At 42.2% G+C, this 21911-nt stretch overlaps 1 protein-coding gene across 39 annotated transcripts in view; it reads right to left on the reverse strand.

Moving 5' to 3' along the window:
- The window catches only part of LOC107129614 (uncharacterized), a 487674-nt gene that overhangs the window by 252828 nt on the left and 212935 nt on the right, over nt 1-21911 (reverse strand). For 9 of the 39 annotated variants that reach the window (XR_012434185.1, XR_012434187.1, XR_012434188.1 and 6 more), the window contains one exon: nt 16268-16410. The exons of 29 other annotated variants lie outside the window; for them this stretch is intronic. Coding sequence is in view for 2 of the 10 variants with exons in the window: in XM_074038802.1 (XP_073894903.1) it covers nt 16384-16410 (27 nt within the window). In the remaining 8 variants the exon portion in view is untranslated. Of the gene's footprint in view, nt 1-16267; nt 16411-17584; nt 17791-21911 lie in introns of those variants that run through there. One more of the 39 variants, XR_012434202.1, reaches the window with a different exon arrangement.

The raw sequence follows: 21911 nt of genomic DNA on the forward strand, positions 1-21911 counted from the left end.
GGGTTCAAGCGATTCTCCTTCCTCAGCTTCCCAAGTAGGTGGGATTACAGGCACCTGCCACTACGCCTGGCTAACTTTTCTATTTTTAGTAGAGATGGGGTTTCAAATGCTGGCCAGGCTGGTCTTGAATGCCTGACCTCAGGTGATCCTCCCGCCTTGGCCTCCCAAAGTGCTGGGATTACAGGTGTGAGCCATGACGCCCGGCCTGATGTCATTTCCTACTGGGAAAAGGAGTAAGAATTAAATAGGACAACTGCCCGAAACACCAGGAATTAACCAGCCACAGCAGGGGATGGGGCCCACTCTCAGTTCCTAGATTCATCTAACCTTTGCAGTTAACTCACAGCAGGACTTCTGTAGTGGGCTCTTCAGCTATCTAGAGGCTTCCTGCCCCTCATTATCACCGCTCTACACAACACAAGGAAAAATAAATTGCACAGTAAAGCAAAATGTTTTGATATCCCAACACACTGAGAGACACACCTGAGGTCCTCTAGCAACTTAAATTGAAAAATGAACTGAAGACAGGACTTTCCCTTCTCTGTTGGAAAATACTGCCAGGAGCACAGTACTCTTGTGAATGGTACTTCTATGTTCTAAAGGAAAAAATGCTTTTCTGTCTCTGAGCTCTGTCTCCAACCTGTGGTCTTGTAGATCTCTCCTGAGAGCTTCCATCTCCCCTGCAAGATCCATTCTTGTGCTGGCCTTAAACCAGCCATGACTCACACACATGCAGACGAGTAAACATCACTAGTTTAAAAAAGAGAAATAGTTATTTATACACCCTTCTTCACAGAGCATTAGTCACAATAGCCAAAAGGTGGAAGCTGCCTAAATGTCAATCGTTGGATGAATGGAAAAACAAAATGTGACATATACATACAATGGAATATTATTCCGCCTTTAAAAAGAAAAGAAGTCTGATGCCAGGCTACAACATGGGTGAACCTGGAAGACATCATGCTAAGTGAAATAAGCCAGTTACACAAAAACAAATATGGTGTGATTCCATCACAGGAAGTATACGGAGTACTGAAACTCAGAGACAGCAAGGAGCATGGTGGTTGCCAGGAGCTGAGGGGAGCGGGAAATGGTGAGTTGTTGGTTAGTGGGTATAGAATTTCAGTTTTGCAAGATGAAAGGTTCTGGAGATTGGTTGCATGACGATGTGAATATACTTAACACTGCTGAATAGTGTACTTAGAAATAGTAAAGATAGTAAGTTTCACATTGTTTTTTAATAACAATTAAAAATAAAAAAGAGAAATACTTGCAAGCAAAAAAACTGGAATTGCTCTTTACATTACAATTGCATTTTTACTGTACTTCTTTTAAGATATCAATCTAATAAGAATCTACTGCATAGAACGGTGTTAATTTATTTGCTTCTCTCAAATAAGAGCTACTAGTATCATCCATCAGTTTACAGACAAGGAAATTGAGGCATGGAGTAAGTAAGTTTTGCAAAATCACACAATTACAAACTGAGGGAATTTGTCCCATATTTTGCCCTCCTTTATCTCATACATGCCTCTTCTCTTTCTAAAGAGTCTTAGAAGAGTCAGCTTTACTCCTTAACTTCCTGCAAACAGGCTTTCCTCCATACCACTCCCACTAATCAGTTCTCCTAAAGGTCACCAATTACCTCCGTATCACTGCTACTCACTTTTGTAAGCTTATCTTCACTTGGCTTCTCTGTGGCATGTGATACAGCTGACCCACCCTTTCCTTTTGGAAATTATCTCTTCCCTCTGTTTTCTGGACACAATTCTTCCCAGTAATTCTTCTACTTGTCTGACCACTCCTTCCTTATCATGTTCTTAAGCAACACATTTTCTTCCCCAATTTCCACCCAAACGATGGCTATTTGATGACTAAATTGAGCAACTAAGTAATATTTACTGTAAACTTATTTCACGCATTGCCAGGGTTCTTTTGAAGTTTGCAGGTTCTAGAGCCTTCTGGATATAGGCTCTCTAGAGCTGTCACTTGAAAGTGAGGGTTCTATTTTATTTACTTTACACCTCTCAATGCCTACCACAGTGTAAACCTCACTCTTGTTGCCTAGGCTGGAGTGCAATGGCCCCATCTTGGCTCACTGCAACCTCCGCCTCCCGGGTTCGAGTGATTCTCCTGCCTCAGCCTCCCAAGTAGCTGGGCTTACAGGCGTACACCAACATGCTTGGCTAATTTTTGTATTTTTAGTAGAGGCAGAGTTTTGCCATGTTGGTCAAGTTGGTCTCAAAATCCTGACCTCAAGGGATCCACCCACCTCCGCCTCCCAAAGTGCTGAGATTACAGGTGTGAGCCACTGCAACCGGCCCCAATTTAATCTTAATATAACTAAATCCTCGCATTCAAACCTGCTTTTCCAGGTATATTCTTCCAGTTTTTACTGCCTAAAGCTCCCAAATTATTCAAATGGCAAGTTCACTCCAAGGCCAGTTAAGGGTCTAACATGGGCTCTGGATAATAGCTAAAACAGTAGAAAAATTGTTCCATTTCACACTTACTGTGTAATTCTCAGATCCCTGTCAGGTCTCCCTGGCTTCGAACGGCCCTGAACTGTCTTATAGGAATGGCCACAGCCTCCTGCCCCTCCCGAGCAGTTGTGTCCCAACTGGCCTTTCTGCCTTCAGAGTGCCTCATCCCAATATGAAGCATTAAATGAGATTCAAACATTCCAACAATGTTCCTGCATCTTCTGATTCAATTAGTTGAGCTAAATATGTAAAACCCTAGTAAAAGAAAATTAGAGGAAGCTCAAAAGGTGTCTGCATGTTGGAGTCAGCTAAATTTTGATGAGTAAATTAAGTTGGCTATAGATTACATTCACAAAATCCCACTCACTAGAAAGTTACACAACACCATTATTTCATCCTTTGTTATCTTCCCTTGAAGACTGTGCTTTACCCACAGGCCTCTGTAAATGTTCTCCATCGCATCCTTTTTTTTGAATAATACGTTCTGAAATCTACTTCTGATCCCTGACCTCATAGATGTTCTCCTATTAGTTCTATGCTCAGCATAATGGAATGTTAATAAGCTGTTATGACTTACTCTACAAAAATCAATGGTCTCAATCCTGCCGGGTAAATAAGCTACTTTGGTGAGCATGGCTATCCACACAGCATTAGGTACCATTTGGTAAGTCATAGCCTTCAAAGAACAAAAATTTATCCTAAGGAATTCAGAACTTTCATAAACTGACTTTTTGTTTGATTTAGGTATTGAGACTAATTTTCCACCTCCTTCTACATACCTGAAAAATAGCAAGGTGGCAGATCCTGACTAGCCTATAATATGGACAACATCCAAAATATTGCACAACACTGAGAAGATAAAATTTCAACAGAGAATGATGAGCACTGAGCTATAAATTTTGGGACACAGTTGGCTGGTACAAGAAAGGTTTTTGTTTTGTTTAAGTCTAGGAATAAAAGAACTATATAACAATAATCCCCTGGTAGATCAGACTAGGACACTGAAAAGGCACATGGTAGAATTCAACATCAATTTTTCATAAAAATTATCTTTCAACAAATGAAAGGTCATTCTTTGATAATAGAAGTGTGATGGTACATGAGACTGACCCAAGAAAGTATCAATTTTAAGATGCAGCAGATGTTTAAAAAGATCATCTTGCTTTGAAAGAATGAGAAAAGAAAAGCTTTTCTAAACTTCTGAGAGTTACAAAAAACATATTTTCTTTTTTCTTGGGGTTATCTTGGATTGTATGTGTATTCACAGTTAAGGTTGTTTCAGTGTTTCGTTTTGTTTAATACAACACATCTAACACATCTGTAAAATTATTACCAAGCCAGAAGGCTCTACCATTTGTTTTTTGTTTGTTTGTTTGTTTGTTTTTGAGATGGAGTTTCGCTCTTATTGCCCAGGCTGGAGTGCAGTGGTATGATCTCGGCTCACCGCAACCTCGACCTCCTGGGTTCAAGCGATTCTCCTGCCTCAGCCTCCCAAGTAGCTGGGATTACAGGCATGTGCCACCACGCCTGGCTAATTTTGTATTCTCAGTAGAGACGGGGTTTCTCCATGTTGGTCAGGCTGGTCTTGAATTCCTGACCTCAGGTGATCCACCCACCTCGGCCTCCCAAAATGCTGGGATTACCGGTGTGAGCCACTGCACTGGGCCTTTTTTTTTTTTTTTTTTCTTTTTCTTTTTGAGACAAGAGTCTCACTCTGTCGCCTGGGCTGGAGTGCAGTAGTACCATCTCAGCTCACTCCAGCCTCCACCTCCTGGGATCAAGCAATTCTCCTGCCTCAGCCTCCTGAGTAGCTGGGATTACAGCCACCCGCCACTACGCCTGGCTAATTATTTATTTATTTATTTATTTTTTAGAGATGGGGTTTTACCATGTGGGCCAGGCTGGTCATGCACTCCTGACCTCAAGTGATCTGCCTGCCTCAGCCTCCCAAAGTGCTGGGATTACAGGCACCTGCCACCACGCCCGGCCTAATTTTTTGTATTTTTAGTAGAGATGGGGTTTCACCATGTTGGCCAGGCTGGTCTCAAACTCCTGACCTTGTGATTCACCCACCTCAGCCTCCCAAAGTGCTGAGATTACAGGCATGAGCCACTGTGCCTGCAAAGTCTCTACTTTCAAAGAGATGATTGCCTCTGCAAGTATCTCAAAGGGATTGGGGAAAGGAGTGTTTTATTTATTTATTTATTTTTTTTGAGACGAAGTCTAGCTCTTGTCGCCGGAGTGCAATGGCACAATCTCAGCTCACTGCAACCTCTGCATCCCAGGTTCAAACGATTCTCCTGCCTCAGCCTTCCAAGTAGCTGGGATTACAGATGTCTGCCACCATGCCCGGCTAATTTTTGTATTTTTAGTAGAGATGGGGTTTCACCATGTTGGCCAGGCTGGTCTCGAACGCCTTACCTCAGGCGATCCACCCGCCTCAGCCTCCCAAAGTGCTGGAATTGCAGGCATGAGCTACCGCGCCCAGCCAGGAGTGTTTTATCACAGTCTTACTTCAGAATTATCCCCTGCATAGGGATAACAAAAGCACAGACTGACTTTAATAGTCAATTTTATTACTGTTCTTTTTTTTATTTCAGACTGAGTCTCGCTCTGTCACCCAGGCTGGAGCGTGATCTCAGGCTCACTGCAACCTCTGCCTGCGGTGTTCAAGCAATTCTCCTGCCTCAGCCTCCTCAGTAGCTGGGACTACAGGCACGCACCATCATGCCCGGCTAATTTTTGTATTTTTAATAGAGACAGGGTTGGTCAGGTTGGTCTCGAACTCCTGACTTCGTGATCCACCCACCTTGGCTGCCAAAAGTGCTGGGATTACAGGCATGAACCATCATGCGGGGTCTATTGTTCCTAAATTTCCTCCAGACAAAGAACTCTCTTATTGCCTGTGAAGAGAGCTAAGCACTCCCACTGTCCCCAATGCCCTTCGAAGAAGAACAGATTACATGGAACATAATTGTCGCCACCACCTCCAGGAAGTCTTCCTGACTGCAATCCTTCCCCACATCCAGGTCCCCACAACTCCTCACTTGTTAAACAATTGTCATTTGCTGTTTATTTTTTTTCTCCCTGCTCAATTTTGGGGTTCTTCAGGTCACATACCCTTAATGTATTTTTCCAATATTTCCAAATGCCTTGCAGAGTGCCTAAAGCACAACAGTCCCTCAACACGGTCATTAATTTAAGAAAAATCCATTGAGCATCTGTTCGTGACCAGGCCTTTATCTAGGCATTGGGGTTACAGCAGTGAACAAAACATATGGCAGCATGAACATGAGCTTCCATTCAAGTGGTGTCTACAAAAATGAATGAACATTAGAGCGCCAACAACATCTTCTTGATGGGCTGGAAACTTTACTCAGTGAAACAAAAAGAAAACACACACATGGCCAGCTTTTACATAATTCTTTCAAATTGTGAAAGTTAAGTCTAAGCCTGATTTGCAAGTGAAATTTAGAGTCCTAGAATTATCACTTGACACATGGATTTCCCTTTATCAATGATAAATGTCAAAGGATGAGCCAGAACCCTTACATTTCCATCATACTACTATTAAGCCCACAAACTATAACTTACCCTTGGATGCAGCCTAAATTATCTTCAAACACTGAAAACCATGTTTCATGGAAACACCTCTTTCACAGAAGAGGTATTTAATGAGAACCAGTCTTTCAGCACCACTCATTACTATTTCCGTAGAGTATTTATAATTTTCTAAATCCTTTCATTTCACTTTCTTATTTTATTTATTTATTTTTTTGGAGACAGAGTCTCGCTCTATTGCCCAGGCTGGAGAGCAGTGGTGTGTTCTCGGCTCACTACAACCTCTGCTTCCTGGGTTCAAGCAATTCTCATGCCTCAGCCTCCTGAGTACCTGGGATTACAGGCACCCACCACCACACCCAGCTAATTTTTGTATTTTTAATAGAGACGAGGTTTCACTGTGTTGCCCAGGCTGGTCTCGAACTCCTGGCTTCAAGTGATCCACCCCGCCTTGGCCTCCAAAAGTGCTGGGATTACAGGCATGAGCCATTGCTCCCGGCCCTTATTTTATTTTATTTTATTTTATTTTTGAGACAGAGTCTCGCTCTGTCGGCCAGGCTGGAGTGCAGTGGCGCGATCTCGGCTCACTGCAAGCTCCGCCTCCTGGGTTCACGCCATTCTCCCGCCTCAGCCTCCCTAGTAGTTGGGACTACAGGCGCCCGCCACCATGCCCAGCTAATTTTGTTTTTGTGTTTTTAGTAGAGACAGGGTTTTACCGTGTTAGCCCGGATGGTCTCGATCTCCTGACCTCGTGATCCACCAGCCTTGGCCTCCCAAAGTGCTGGGATTACAGGCGTAAGCCACCGCACCCAGCCTCTCATTTTATTTTTATTGTCTCATTTGAGCCCTCATATAACAGGTGGCATAGTTAGGTGAGGGTTTCTTATTATGTTTTCTTTATAGATGCCTAAGTGCAGGCTCGAGGACTTTATGTTATTTGCCTAATTGCATGCAGCTGGTAAGTTGCAAAGTCAAACTTAAAACTAGAACTATGAACTACAAAGTCAGCAGTCATGCTCTAACTGCATTATACCATCTACAAGAAAAGATATAGGCTGAAAATAGAATTGGAAATATACAGAACTCCCAAATCCAACATGATTTACTAGAGACATTCTCGCTCGCTCTCTCACTCTCTCTTTCTGTCTGTCTCTCTCTCATACACACACACTACAATTTAGAGATCCACAAGCAAATTCACCAGTACCTAGCAATGAAAACTACTCTTTCTACAATAGTCAGATATTAGACCGTCCAGACAATTTACCTAGGAGTAATCAACATAATTACTGTATTCACATTTATGGATTACTGAAGATGATCATTTCATCTTACTAACTGTGCAGTCAAAGATGGTAAACTCCATTCTGTAAACTCCCAGAGGACCAGGACTGTGTCACATCCCCAAGCACCCCCAGCCCTCAGTACGCCTTCCAACTTGTAGCAGGGCACTCAGCAAATACTCAGTGAATGACCACACTGCTATGTTAGCAACTGTGAAAATTGGTTTAAGAGTTTTCATTAAGATTTTCTGCATTTTCTCCATAGTCTCCCACTAATTTGACTTTGAGCCATTTAAAGGCAGAGACACTCTGTGTCTTCCTTTACAAATCATGTACAGAACCCCAGATGGTGTCATGCTCATGTGGAATGTGTGTTGCATCAATATTTGCTCATTGATTTGTTGCTCAAATGACACTACTTGGTTGTGTTTATCTGGCAAATCATGTGATTTTAATAATTAGTGTCTGAGGTGGAAACATGCCTTTAACAAAAAAAAATTAGGGGTAAATGTGAAGTACTGAGAGTGATACTGGCCTACAAGATGTATGTTAGATGGAAACACATTATTTCCATAGCAAAATTAATAGAGTAAAAAATACATGTAGATAAAAATCTCCAAAACCAATAACACCACTGTTATTGGTTTTTACACACACACACACATACACACACACATATGCAATAAAGGAAGCATGCCAAGTAACAAAAGTAACTTCGACACCACTGGGAGCCTAAAGAATCACACTATGTTGACTTGCAATGTGGAGAAGCATCCACTATTGCTCTAGGAAATCAAAAAGACTCATTCTCTTGTCTACAATCACTATATTTTATGAAGATTCTTCTGATAAAAGTACATGCACTAAACATATTACTTGGACACCTCGACTGAATGAGGTGTTTTGATAAATCGAACTACTGATTCACTAAAAGTTAACCAGAAACCCATTTACACTGTGAGCCTTCTGAGTGGGGTAAGAGGTGAGGGAATCAGAGAATCTCAGCATTAGCAGGGACAGTATAGATCAGCCAATTAAATCTCCCACCCAATGAAAGGAAGCCTTTCTATAGTTTTCGCTGACATCTTTAGGATATACATTAATTAGTCCATGTTTGCATGTAATGAACATAATTTAATATTTCTTTGATGACAAGGGATTTTCAAATTCTGCAAGGTCATGTTTGGAACCAGAATATTTAATGTCCTACAGATGATGCTGTCATAGGACACTGGGCCAAATGGATACAGATCCCAGGATAACTCCAGGAAAGAACACTTCAAAAATGTTAAATCCTTGATAAGTTTTACAATTACATATCTCTTTCTTATAAGAGATATGCTCAAAGGAGCATATGCTGATTAAAGAGTTGAGATTTCTGAGTTCTGGTTATCCAGAGTTTAATTTTATCTTCATTGAGGAAAACAATTTGACACTACTATGAGTTCAAGCAGTCAGATCACAGCCAAAGGCAATGATGTTGTTAATGCTTAACTGAAAACTCTTCTGAATTATTAATGATAAAGCATAATTTCTGCCTTCAGATAAATACATATTTATTTCAATTGAAGTTTGTCCAATGATAAGAGTATATTGTAATGGCAAACCAGCACACCCTTAAAAGGTCCAATTCATTTCAATTCATTTACATTATTTTTCACAATAGACGCAGTGCTGGAAACAGAGATACATAGATGGTCTTTGTTGTAAATCTCGTTACATGCAAAATGCTCTGGGTGAAGACACCAATCTAACAGTCCCACAATAAGCAGTACATAATATCAACTACTACCTTCGTTTATATTACACTAGCAATCTTTTTTTTTTTTTTTTTTTGAGACAGGGTCTCACTCTGTCACCCAGGCTGGAGTGCAGTGGCGTGATCTAGGCTCACTGCAACTTCTGCCTCCCGGGTTCACGCCATTCTCCTGCCTCAGCCTCCTGAGTAGCTGGGACTACAGACGCCCACCACCACACCCGGCTAATTTTTTGTGGTTTTAGTAGGGATGGGGTTTCACCGTGTTAGCCAGGATGGTCTCGATCTCCTGATCTCGTGATCCACCCGCCTCGGCCTCCCAAAGTACTGGTATTACAGGTGTAAGCCACCGCGCCCGGCCATTCACTAGCAATCTTAAATCTTTGGGCTGGGTGCAGTGGCTCATGCCTGTAATCCCAGCACTTTGGGAGGACAATGCGGGCGGCTCTCTTGAAGCCAGGAGTTCAAGACCAGCTTGGCCAACATGGCAAAACCCCATCTCTACTAAAAACACAAAAATTAGCCAGGCATGGTGGCACATGCCTGTAATCCCAGCTACTGGAGAGGCTGAGGCATGAGAATCATGTGAACCCGGGAGGTGGAGGTTTCTGTGAGCTGAGATCACACCACTGCACTCCAGCCTGGGCAACAAAGTGAGACTCTGTCTCAAAATAAAAATAAAAGAATATCTTTCTATGTTAACTTTTTCTAAAGCAAAGCACAACTTTACAGGATATCTTCTCCAAGAACAACTTTCAAAACCCCTGAAGATACATAATCAAATAATACACTAATGGTGTGCAGTCCCTACCCTCCCACAGTTCACATTCCCACCAGCAACACAGGCAAAAACCCAACTAAATGTTTATGCGACGTCAGAGGGATGCGTTTCATGAAGAAAAGCAGGATAAAGGAATAGAGAGAGTTTGAAGGCAGGGTGTATTATATTTAATCACTCAGTGAGGCCTCTATTAAAGGTGGCATTTGAACAGAAAGGAAGGAAAACGCTAGACAATCAGATAGCAAGTACAGAAGCCTGAAACTAAAGCATGTTTGCTTGTACATGTTCAAACAATATTTGCAAAAAAAGACAACCTGGCTACAGTAAAGTAAGCAAAGAGGAAAAGAGTAGGAATGATATCCCAGAGGTGGTATAGTAAGAAGGCAAGCTATATACAGTCTTGCAGGCCACGTGTAGAGGCAGCGGTTGTTCACCATCCAGATAACCACTTAGGACCAAGACCCTTATTCCTCCAGCTGCTGGAAATGCTGCCTGCTGATGGCTCACCATTGTGTACCTACCTCTCCAAGATATTCTACTGCATGACAATGGACACTGCAACTCTAATCATCCTATACATACTCCCAGGAATTCCTTTAGTCCTGAGTTTTCAAAATAGCTACTGCCTAGCCTGAACATATACCTTCATATACCGTAACTGTTTTGTGTGTGTGTGTGTGTGTGTGTGTGTGTGTTTTTGAGACAGAGTCTTGCTCTGTCACCCAGGCTGGAGTGCAATGGTGTGATCTCGGCTCACTGCAACCTCTGCCTTCCAGGTTCATGCGATTCTCCTGCCTCAGCCTCCTGAGTAGCTGGAACTACAGGCGCACCCCACCACGCCCACCTGATTTTTTGTATTTTTAGTAGAAATGGGGTTTCTCCGTGTTGGCCAGGCTGGTCTCGAGTGATCCGCCCACCTCGGCCTCCCAAAGTGTTGGGATTACAAGTGTTAGCACCACCATGCCCGGCCACCTTAACTTTTATGAGGGAGAAGTAAAACATGACCGTAGGTGCAGTTTAAGAGTTGAAGAAATGTTTAAGAAATGTGTTAATGGAACAAACTCGCAATCGGTATCCCTACCTCCTAACCCCCTTCCTCCCTTGTTTCCAATCCTAGCTGGTAACGTTTATCTAATCATTTCAGCTAGAAAATTAAGAGCCCTAACCCTCACCTGCTACCACCCCCTACACACACTACACCATAACTACCACATCACAACCATTACAAAGTCCTGTGAGTTAATCTCCAAATATTCCTCATATCCGTCTCCTCCTGACTATCCCCACTGCCTACACCTGCCTCCATTCAGACCTTCACCTTTTTTTTTTTTTTTTTAGACGGAGTTTTCACTCTTGTTGTCCAGGCTGCAGTGCGATGGCACAATCTTGGCTCACCGCAACCTCTGCCTCTTGGGTTCAAGCGATTCTCCTGTCTCAGCTTCCCGAGTAGCTGGGATTACAGGGGCCCGCCACCATGCCCGGCTAATGTATTTTTAGTATAGACAGGGGTTCTCCATGTTGGTCAGGCTGGTCTCAAACTCCCAACCTCAGATGATCCACCTGCCTCGGCCTCCCAAAGTGCTGGGATTACAGGCGCCCGGATTCTTTTTTTTTTTTTTTTTGAAACGGAGTCTCACTCTGTCGCCCAGGCTGGAGTGCAATGGCGCATCCTTGGCTCACTGCAACCTCCGCCTCCTGGGTTCAAGCAATTCTCCTGCCTCAGCCTCCCAAGTAGCTGGGATTACAGGCATGTGCCACCACGCCCAGCTAATTTAGTAGAGATGGGGTTTTGCCATGTTGGTCAGGCTAGTCCCGAACTCCTGACCTCAGGTGACCCACTCGCCTCGGCCTCCCAAAGTGCTGGGATCACAGGTGTGAGCCATGACACCCAGCAGGCCCTCATCTTTCATCCATTTGGCAATAACCACTTAACTGGATTCCCTACTGCACATCTCTTCCCACTCTCCAATTCCTTCCAGACTCCACATAGCTGGAAAAGGAGTCTACTGTTGAATACACGTTGCCAGCTACATACATGACGCTTAGTCTAAGACCTGATCTTGGCTTTGCTCTGCAGCCTTGTCTTCCAGCACTTGACCCCTACCCCCTTATAACCCAGCAATACCAAACTATTGTAGCTATCGCCCTACCGCTATGATGGTCAAGTCCCAGATCACCCCTCTGGCTAGGAAACAAGCCCTATTTCCTAGATAAGATTAACTCCATCCTGGCTAACACAATGAAACCCTGTCTGTACTAAAAATACAAAAAAGTAGCCAGGTGGGTGGCGGGCACCTGTAGTCCCAGCTACTCAGGACACTGAGGCAGGAGAATGCCGTGAACCCGGGAGGTGGAGCTTGCAGTGAGCCAAGATCGCACCACTGCACTCCAGCCTGGGCGACCGAGTGAGACTCCGTCTTAAAAAAAAAAAAAAAAAAAAAAAAAAGATTAACTCCAGGCCATTCCTTAAGATCCAGCCAGAGCATTTTCTCAAAAGTGGCCCCTGATTTCAGTCCCTGCCAAGAATGGCTTAGTTATACTCCCATAGCCCATATCATACTGCACTAAAAGCACCTATTTATGTCCATCCACCCCCACCAACCCCCTGCAACCACCACCACTGGACTCTAAGTTCCTTGGGACAGAGACCATTTCTTACTCGTCTTTGAGTCCAGGAGGCAGCATAGTAGTTAGTACATGACAGGCAGGGGGAAGAAAAGAGAGATTAAACCTAACTATTTATTACTATCTGATATTTATATAAAGGAGACTGTGGATGAATATTTTAAAAAAGAAAAGAAAACACTGATGGGAGCAAAAAGAGAAAACAAACTTAAGAATAGCAGCGTGGAGTTTTAAAACAACAACAACAAAAACTTCAACAAATGCCAGAAGTGTTTCCAACTGCACGTATTTAGGATACCCTGGTCTCAATGTACTCTATGACCCCTTCTGAAGAATCATACAAATAACAAGAGGCCCAAAATACATTATTAACTGGTACCTATGGATCTCTCCTCCCATAAAGTGATACGAGCAACACCCCCAAGGTGGATAGAAACAAAAATGCCTCTTGGAGATGTACTTTGGGACTACAGATAGTGGAAGTATACATAGGAAGAAGCATGGAATTCTTTTTGGGATTGATTTCCCTACAGTTTTAAAGTATGTTTTCTTCCTATATCATTATCAGAGTTAGAATACTTAAAATAGAATTGGTGGCAAATGTGGGTGTCAAGGCCGGGTGCAATGACTCATGCCTGTAATTCCAACACTTTGGGAGGCCAAGTCGGGTGGATTATCTGAGGTCAGGAGTTCGAGACCAGCGTGACCAACATGGGAAATCCTGTCTCTACTAAATACAAAAAATTAGCCTAGCTACTTGGGAGGCTGAGGCAGAAGAATCGCTTGAACCCAGGAGGTGGAAGTTGCAGTGAGCCAAGATTGTGCCATTGCACTCCAGCCCGAACAACAAGAGCAAAACTCCATCTCAAAAAAAAATTTAAAAAAAAAAAAAAGTGAGTGTCAAAAGGGAGTTCTATCCATAATGAAATTATTAACCCAAAGGAAGTCTCAGTGCTAATGGTCCCTCATCACCATGATATTTCTATAGATCTGAGTCAGTTACATATTATTTATGTCAAAAGTACTAACAGATTAAAAAGGGAGGGAGGTGGAGAAAAAGAAAAAGACAAGGCTTCGGTAAAGTCCACGTGTGCTGGTCTAGCCATACAGTCATGTGGTTTCTCCTGGGCTCTTCCCGAAGGGCATGTCCTCACAAACCTTCTATGAGCTCAGTCAGGAGGGGGAGACAGGCAGGAGCCACGTGAAACAGCAGGGCCAAGGGTATTACCCTGGAGTCAGCAAACACAGCCACGGAGCACAGACACGACAAAGATTCCACAGGGAAAAACCACCAAGGGCAAAAGTGGCCCAACTGCTGGGAGACCTGGTAGTTAGAGGAAAGCCTTTTTTAAACTCAGTGGAAAAGGCCCACATACAGCAGGCACCAGTATAATTACCAAAGCCACCAGGCCTGTCTGCCAAGCTGGGCTGATGTGGCCTCTTGACCAGGTTTTATTCTTGGCGGCTGCTGCACTCTTCTCCCTCTGCTCTTCCTGCTCCTGCTACTAAATAAACTAGCAGATGCTGGCTTCATGTACTACAAACCCTGAGCTATCTATCTTCTCGTTTGTTTTGGCATCTACTTCAAATGGTAAAGCATCTGTGAAACGGACCAAAGCACTCCAAAAATCTACTTCAGGGTCATTCTCAAGAATTTATTTCTACATTTTCAAAGACCATTTTGAATTTCCCTATCAAAGATATAACAAGCGTGATCCACACACGATCACCAAGTCATTTTTGTTATTTGTCTTCTACTAGGCAAATACATATCATTGTTCAAATACCAGCGCAGGAGAGAAATCACAGTGTTCTTTTAGTTCTATACTGAATTTCATCCACTCCCATTTCTCTTCGTTCTCTGTGCTACCTTACTCACTTGTGGCTTCATCACCAGCTGTGTGTCAGCAACTCCCAAATTACTATCTCCATCTCAGACTTCTCTGATCAAACCCAGACCCGGATATCCAAAGACCTAATGGACATTTCAAAAACGAACTACTTAAAACCGAACTCCTCATCTTCCTCTTGCCAAAGTATTTCAGTACCCACTGCTTTCTCCTAACTCACATTTTGAGTCATCCTTGACTTCTCTCCTTTCTTCGGCCTCCCATCTTGTCGATAAAGCTATCATGCCTGAGCTACGCTCTATTAAACAAGAAAAGATAGACTTCTGTCTGATTTAAGTGTGCTTTCTATCTCTCTCTTCCAGATTCCAGCAAGTATTGCTGTACGTGTCAGTCTGCACTCACTGTGTGAGGTTGGCAAATGCCCTGTTCATTCTCTCAGCTCTTCCTCCAGGGCGTGTTCCCATACCCCAATTTCAAAAGCACTAGAGTGCATTGAACAGGATTGATTTCTTTGTATCTTTGGGTGGGGGACAGTCATTCAAGAACCTAAAAGAGAAGTTCTCATTTCACAGCAGCAGCATCTCCAAGGAAAATTCTTCCAGAATGAAACACCACCACATTTCATAAAACAACACAAAAGGAATGAAACAAGTCTGTTAAACAGTAACGAGCTACAATGCCAGAACTAACCTGGAGACTTAAAAGACAAAGTTGTGGTAGGAAGAATACCAAAAAAGGTGGGAATGGGAAAAGTCCACTCACTGATCCAGTTACCCTCTGTAATTACAGACACCCAGACACCCTCACATCTTTCATTCAACATTAATATATTTTCAGCCTGTCCTCAAACTGTTGAAGTACAGCTCAGATGGAAGTATTTTAGAAAGATGCATTTCCTTAACTTTGACTTTTCAACGCAACTCCAAGTAGAATTTTCAAAGAATAAAATGTCTAATTAGGAAGAACAGGCTTACAGTTTCAGTTCAGTTCAACTTTGTTGAGAAAATATTTCAGTCAATAGCTCAATGGAATGAGGTCCTTTTCTTTCCTATCTTTGGAGAGCAGCGTCACCATTTCTAGGACTGACCCCACACGAGGAGTGTTGACTGTAAACTTTCAGGGTATCACTCGACAACCCAGAAACTGGTGGCAGCTGGAAGGACAGAGGTCATGTGTGCTGCTTTCTATAATAAAATTCTTTTTACCCCGGGTTAAGTTGATTACTCAAACTCTCAAACTCCTCCTCCTCCCCACTCCAGCCTACTCGCATTTTCCCTAGGCTGATTGACTCTAGGAAAACAAGTATTGCATTATGCTTGACTGTTTGGAATGAGATCAGTTCTCATTTCAAATTCCCTTTCAGAACAACCCCAAGGCCACAGACCCTGTAAAAATCCCAGATGCCCAACAACTCAGGAAGGCCTAAGCTATGACAAGAAAACATTACTTAAGTAATAATCAGCAAATGCATCCTAAACCCGGACTGGCATCCTCTGAGGTCTCTTCCAAGGCATTTGGCAGGAACATGTCTGTAAACCACCCAGTCTCACTCTCGGCTCCTCCTCCGAGGCAGAATGGCCAAGGCGGAGGCTTTAGTGCACTGTTCGGCAGTGATTTTCTCCAACTGGCACCATCTGTGCACGCCCTGCCAGACTTGCTGACAGAGCAGGCTGCACAGACCATTACTAATCTCCCAGGGTCAGCTGGGTCAGGCCTGCAACAGGATGCCTATAGATTTCAAAGGCCAGTGTTCTCTCCGTGCCAGCTAATCGATCTATGTTGGAAAGCAAGCACATTTTTATTCCACCTTCTTTTAAATTTCAAAGAAAAATCTCAATTTTAAAGCTCTTCGTGTGGGAACTGCTTGCATGTAATCAGTGTCCTGATACCAGTTATGTTATATGAGATCTTAGGAGGATGGGGCTTACCCATTGATCCTTTGCCAAGATTCGGTAGTAAGGCCAGGAAGACAACTTCGCTCAGACAACAAAAGGCCTTCTAAATAGCACCACTGGGGATGGACTACATGGATCAAGATTCAGACTCAACTGCAAAGTCCTCTTAGCTGAGTCTGCAAAAGAAGAATAAATGCTATCCTACCAGGATCTTATCATGTGAGCCCAGGCAGTGTCAGCCGGGACTGGTAAATAAAATCTCAGCATCATTCACCATCTACTTCAGAATTCATCTGCAAATGCTGCCACCCACTACCAACTGCCTATCAAGTGTTTACTAAATGTAAATTGTGTGCCAAGAGTTTGATATTCCCTCAAACTTCTGTAGTTTCTTTTGCTGAGGAATGGGGTAACTGAGTCTAGTACTCAGCCATATAGCAGGCTAGATAAATCCAAAAGCCCCTTGAAGGCGGGATCATAATGATCCTGTTTCAAGGTGCTACCACTTAGCACAGACTTTTTCAGGCTTGTTGCAGTAATTCTATTAAAAACCCTTTTAGATAATTATATAAATACAATTAGGAGGAGGCAGTATCAAGATCAATTACTGTAATCATTTCTTTATAGATGATATGTTATTCTAGATCTTCAAGTCAAACAATGACTCAATCTGATAGAGTCGAAAAACTAACAGCCACAAAACTAAGACATTACTACCAGCTCCAAAGAGACCAGATCTTTTGTTTACAATAATTAAAGGTTTAAAGAAATTTCGAGATAAGTGACTTCATCTTCTTACTCTTGCTTAGATATCAGTTTCTACACTTAACCAAACCCTAACAGAGTTTACATGGGGCTAAAGGGGTGATAGTAAAGAGGAATTTGTGAGCTGAAACATAATTAATAATTCCTCTAACCCAGATCATCTTCCTTGTAAAACGATGGGTTTGTTAAGAAGCAAGCTGAGAGGTTCACAGATCTGACATGGCCACTCAGGCATAATTGGAGAAGCAGGTTTGTGTGAGTTCTCATTGAGTAATTTCTTCTTCCAATTTTTTTCGAGCTTCAGGCAACCAGAGAAAACTCCAGGCTAACTTGGTTCCTAACATGTCTATTCTTCCCAACTCCTCCTTTTGCAAAGGAGTCCCTGTATTATCTAAAAATAAGTCACGCAATCACTCGGATCCCCTCCAACTATTTCGTATCAAAGAATCACTGCCATGTCTACAGCAGACAGTTTCTCAGCCTTTAGATTTCCTATCTAGATAGCACAAAACAAACTGAACACATAAAACAAACGGGAACATTTATAATGAGATCATGTTTCACATCTACCATGCCTCAACTCACCCTTCCCAAGACATCAGGTGCACTGAAGAAGATCTCATTCCATTCAACTTACAGAAGGCACACCTTCACAGTCCAGGATGATGTGTGTTGGTCTTTCAGAATTAACACTTTTGACCAGACCTAACTTCACACCTTTGGCTTTTAATGTAAAGTTTTATGATGTCTTTCCTCCACATCCAGTCCCAATTCCTTCTGAGTGTCTCTGTGATTCTAGACAACAACATCTACTTTTTTAAACAAAGACTTCCCAGCATTCAACTTCATTTCTGTCTGTTTGATTCCGCTAGAGAAAGAGAGATAAGAATCTAGACACAGGCTTTCATAGTGTTTTACCTGTAACTTGTCTAAACCACCAACTGACAAATACAGGCTCTGCCATTAAGCACCCCGTGTACCTATGGTGTAGAAATAATTGCACAGACCTGTGCCTCTAGCATCACTTCCAGCATGGAAGCAGCAAGGAGAATGATCAGAAGGCAGGATGCCTAGATGATAGAATGATAAATCCTCGAGAAGCCTAGAAATATCAAGTCCAAGCAAGTATCATGGCAAAAATATGCCTATGGAACTCATAGAAAAAGACCTAAACAACAAGGTTCTAAGTGGAGACAGTAAAAAAAAACCCCGTGTTTCTTAAACAGCCCAACCATCCACAAAGAGAAAATCAGGGCTGGGTATGGTGGCTCACACCTGTAATCCTAAAACTTTGGGAGGCCAAGGCGGGTGGATCACTTGAGGCCAAGGTTTGAGACCAGCCTGGCCAACACGGTGAACCATGTCTGTACTAAAAATACAAAAAAAGTAGCCAGGCTTGGTGGTGCATGCCTGTGATCCCAGCTGCTAGGGAGGCTGAGGCAGAATCACTTGAACCTGGGAGGCAGAGGTTGCAGTGAGCCAAGATGGTGCCACTGCACTACAGACTGGGAGACTGAGCGAGACTCTGTCTCAAAAAAAAAAAAAAAAAGAAAGAAAAAGAAAAAAGAAAATCAGGATAGATATAGGCAGACAGAAGTCCCTACTACGATTATCCTAACAAGGTACTCACAATATCTTGAATTTTGCCCATGTCTGTCTGATTTCTAAGGATTTAATGACACTTTACCAGCCTATTACTAAAAGGTAGGGTTTATGTGTTGCTTATTTTTATTCTCTTAACAATTTACCATTGCTAAGTGTGAACAGTAAAACACACACTTTAATGTTTACTCTACATTTAGAGTTTAAAACAACTTAAACCTAAAAAATCGGTATAGATGGATATAGTACAGTAAGACAGAAGGGACAAGGTTTACTGTATTCTCTGGCTTCTCTCATCAATTAGATGCTATCTGGTTTATAAAGACTCCAAAGGAAGATTCCTACAGGGGCCTCAGAAACCCAATCCAACTGAAAGACTACACTAAGAAAAGAGGCACTGTGTAGGGTTCTGAGATACTGAAAGATATTATTCCCGAATTCCCTCAGCATCCTGGGATAAACAGGAAGAAATCCTAAGGCTTCACTGCTATAGTTTTTCTCAAGGAAGAGTTTCTTACATGAGATACTGGCAAAACAGCCAATCTTCCACTGTAGGTTTTAGGGCTGGAATATAGAGATGATTCCCAGAGTTAGAGTACTGAGAATTATGTTGGTTTCTGATTAAATGTTGGTATAATATTAAAAAACCAGTTAAGAATGATCAAAGGAACCTACATAAAACACTGTGGTCACTCTTTCTTCATGTGCCATTAGCATCTGCCCAAAGGCTACCTCTGTGACAAATCCAAATGGCTTGCCCCAGGCTCTGCTTGCAGGAACCAGACTTAAATAACAGTCAAGATCTGATTTTGAGAACACCTAAGTTAAAGTGCCAAGTTTATTTAACATTTAACATATTTGTTCACTGTATAACCACCCCCTCTACAATGGTTTCATGAGATCACCACCTAATCTATAATTCTTACTCAAGGAAACCAGTTAAGAACCCTCAATGGAAGTAACCTAGGACAACTAATCACCTCCAAAAACCTCTTTGCTGTGGGAAATGGATCACAAGAGACAATGGATTGGCCAGGCACAGTGGCTTACACCTGTAATCCCAGCACTTTGGGAGTTCAAGATGAGCAGATCACTTCAGGCCAGGAGTTCGAGACCAGCCTGGCCAACATGGTGAAACCCTGTCTCTACTAAAAATATGAAAAAGGTCGGGTGTGTTGGCTCACACCTATTGTAATCCCAGCATTTCGGGAGGTTGAGGTGGGCAGATCACCTGAGGTCAGGAGTTCAAGAGCATCCTGACCAACATGGAGAAACCCCATCTCTTCTAAAAATACAAAATTACCCGGGTATGGTGGCACATACCTGTTATCCCAGCTACTGGGGAGGCTGAGGCAGGAGAATCGCTTGAACCCAGGAGGCAGAGTTTGTAGTGAGCCAAGATCACACCATTGCACCCCAGCCTGGGCAACAAGAGTGAAACACCATCTCTTGATTAAAAAAAAAAAAAAAAAAGTACAAAAAATTAGCTGGACATGGTGATGGACATCTATAATCCCAGCTACTTGGGAGGCTGAGGCAGAAGAATTGCTTGAACCTAGGAGGCAGAGGTTGCAGTGAGCCGAGATTGCACCATTGCACTTCAGCCTAGACAACACAGCAAGACTCCTTCTCAAAAAACAAACAAAAAAAAAGATAGAATGGATCATAGAGAAAGAGAACAAAGACAATCATGTAAAGACATAAAAGAGAAACAAAAATGAAAAGAAGAAGTACTCTCTCTCTCCTGGGGAGTTACATGCAAAATGTCAACTTATAAGGAGTAAAAGAATTACGCTGTTTTTTTTCCCATAAGTTAATGGGGTACAGGTATTATTTGGTTACATGAGTAAGTTCTTTAGTGGTGATTTGTGAGATTTTGATGCACATATCACCCAAGCAGTATACACTGCACCATATTTTTAGTCTTTTATCTCTCACCCTCCTCCCACTCTTCCCCCCAATTCCCCAAAGACCTTTGTATCATTTTTATGCCTTTATGTTCTTCATGGTTTAACTCCCACATATCAGTGAGAACATAAGATGTTTGGTTTTCCATTCCTGAGTTACTTCCCTTAGAATAATAGTCTCCAGTCTCATCTAGGTCACTGCAAATGCTATTAGTTCATTCCTTTTTAATGGCTGCATAGCATTCCATTGTATATATATACCACAGTTTCTTTATTCACTCATTGATTGATGGGTGTTTGGGTTGGTTCCATGATTTTCCTATTATGAATTGTGCCATTAGAAACATGTGTGTGCAAGTATCTTTTTCAAATAATGACTTCTTTTCCTCTTGGTAGATACCCGGTAGTGGGACTGCTGGATCAAATGGTAGCTCTACTTTTAGTTATTTAAGGAATCTCCACACTGTTTTCCATAGTGGCTGTATTAGTTTACATTCCCAACAGCAGTGTAGAAGTATTCCCTGTTCACCGCATCCATGCCAACATCTGCTGTTTTTATTTGTTTTTTGTTTGTTTGTTTGTTTTGATTATGGCCATTCTTGCAGGAGTAAGGTGGTATCCATTGTGGTTTTGATTTGCATTTCCCTGATCATTAGTGACGTTTAGCATTTTTTCATGTTTGTTGGCCATTTATGTATCTTCTTTTGAGAGTTGTCTATTCATGTCCTTAGCCCACTTTTTTATGGTATTGTTTGTTTTCTTCTTACTGATTTGTTTGAGTTCATTGTAGATTCTGGATATTAGCTTTTTGTCAGATGTATAGATTGTGAAGATTTTCTCCCACTTTGTGGGTTGTCTGTTTACTCTGCTGACTGTTCCTTTTGCCATGCAAAAGCTCTTTCATTTAATTAGGTCCCAGCTATTTATCTTTGTTTTTATTGCATTTGCTTTTGGGTTCTTGGTCATGAAATCCTTGCCTCAGCCAACATCTAGAAGAGTTTTTCCAATGTTATCTTCTAGAATTTTTATAGTTTCAGGTCTTAGGTTTAAGTTCTTAATCCATCTTGAGCTGATTTTTGTATAGGGTGAGAGATGAGGATCCAGTTTCTTCTCCTACATGTGGCTAGCCAATTATGCCCGCACCATTTGTTGAAAAGGGTGCCCTTTCTCCACTTTATGTTTTTGTTTGCTTTGTCAAAGATCAGTTGGCTGTAAAGTATTTGTGTTTATTTCCGGGTTCTCTATTTTGTTCCATTGGTCTATGTGCCTATTTTTATACCAGTACCATGTTGTTGTTTTAGTGACTATGGCCTTATAATATAGTTTGAAATCAGGTAGTATGATGCCTCCAGATTTGTTCTTGTTTTTTTGTTTTGTTTTGTTCTGTCATTTGTTTTTTGTTT

The sequence above is a fragment of the Macaca fascicularis genome, chromosome 4 (genome assembly GCF_037993035.2).
Source record: "Macaca fascicularis isolate 582-1 chromosome 4, T2T-MFA8v1.1".
Taxonomy (NCBI): Eukaryota; Metazoa; Chordata; class Mammalia; order Primates; family Cercopithecidae; genus Macaca; species Macaca fascicularis.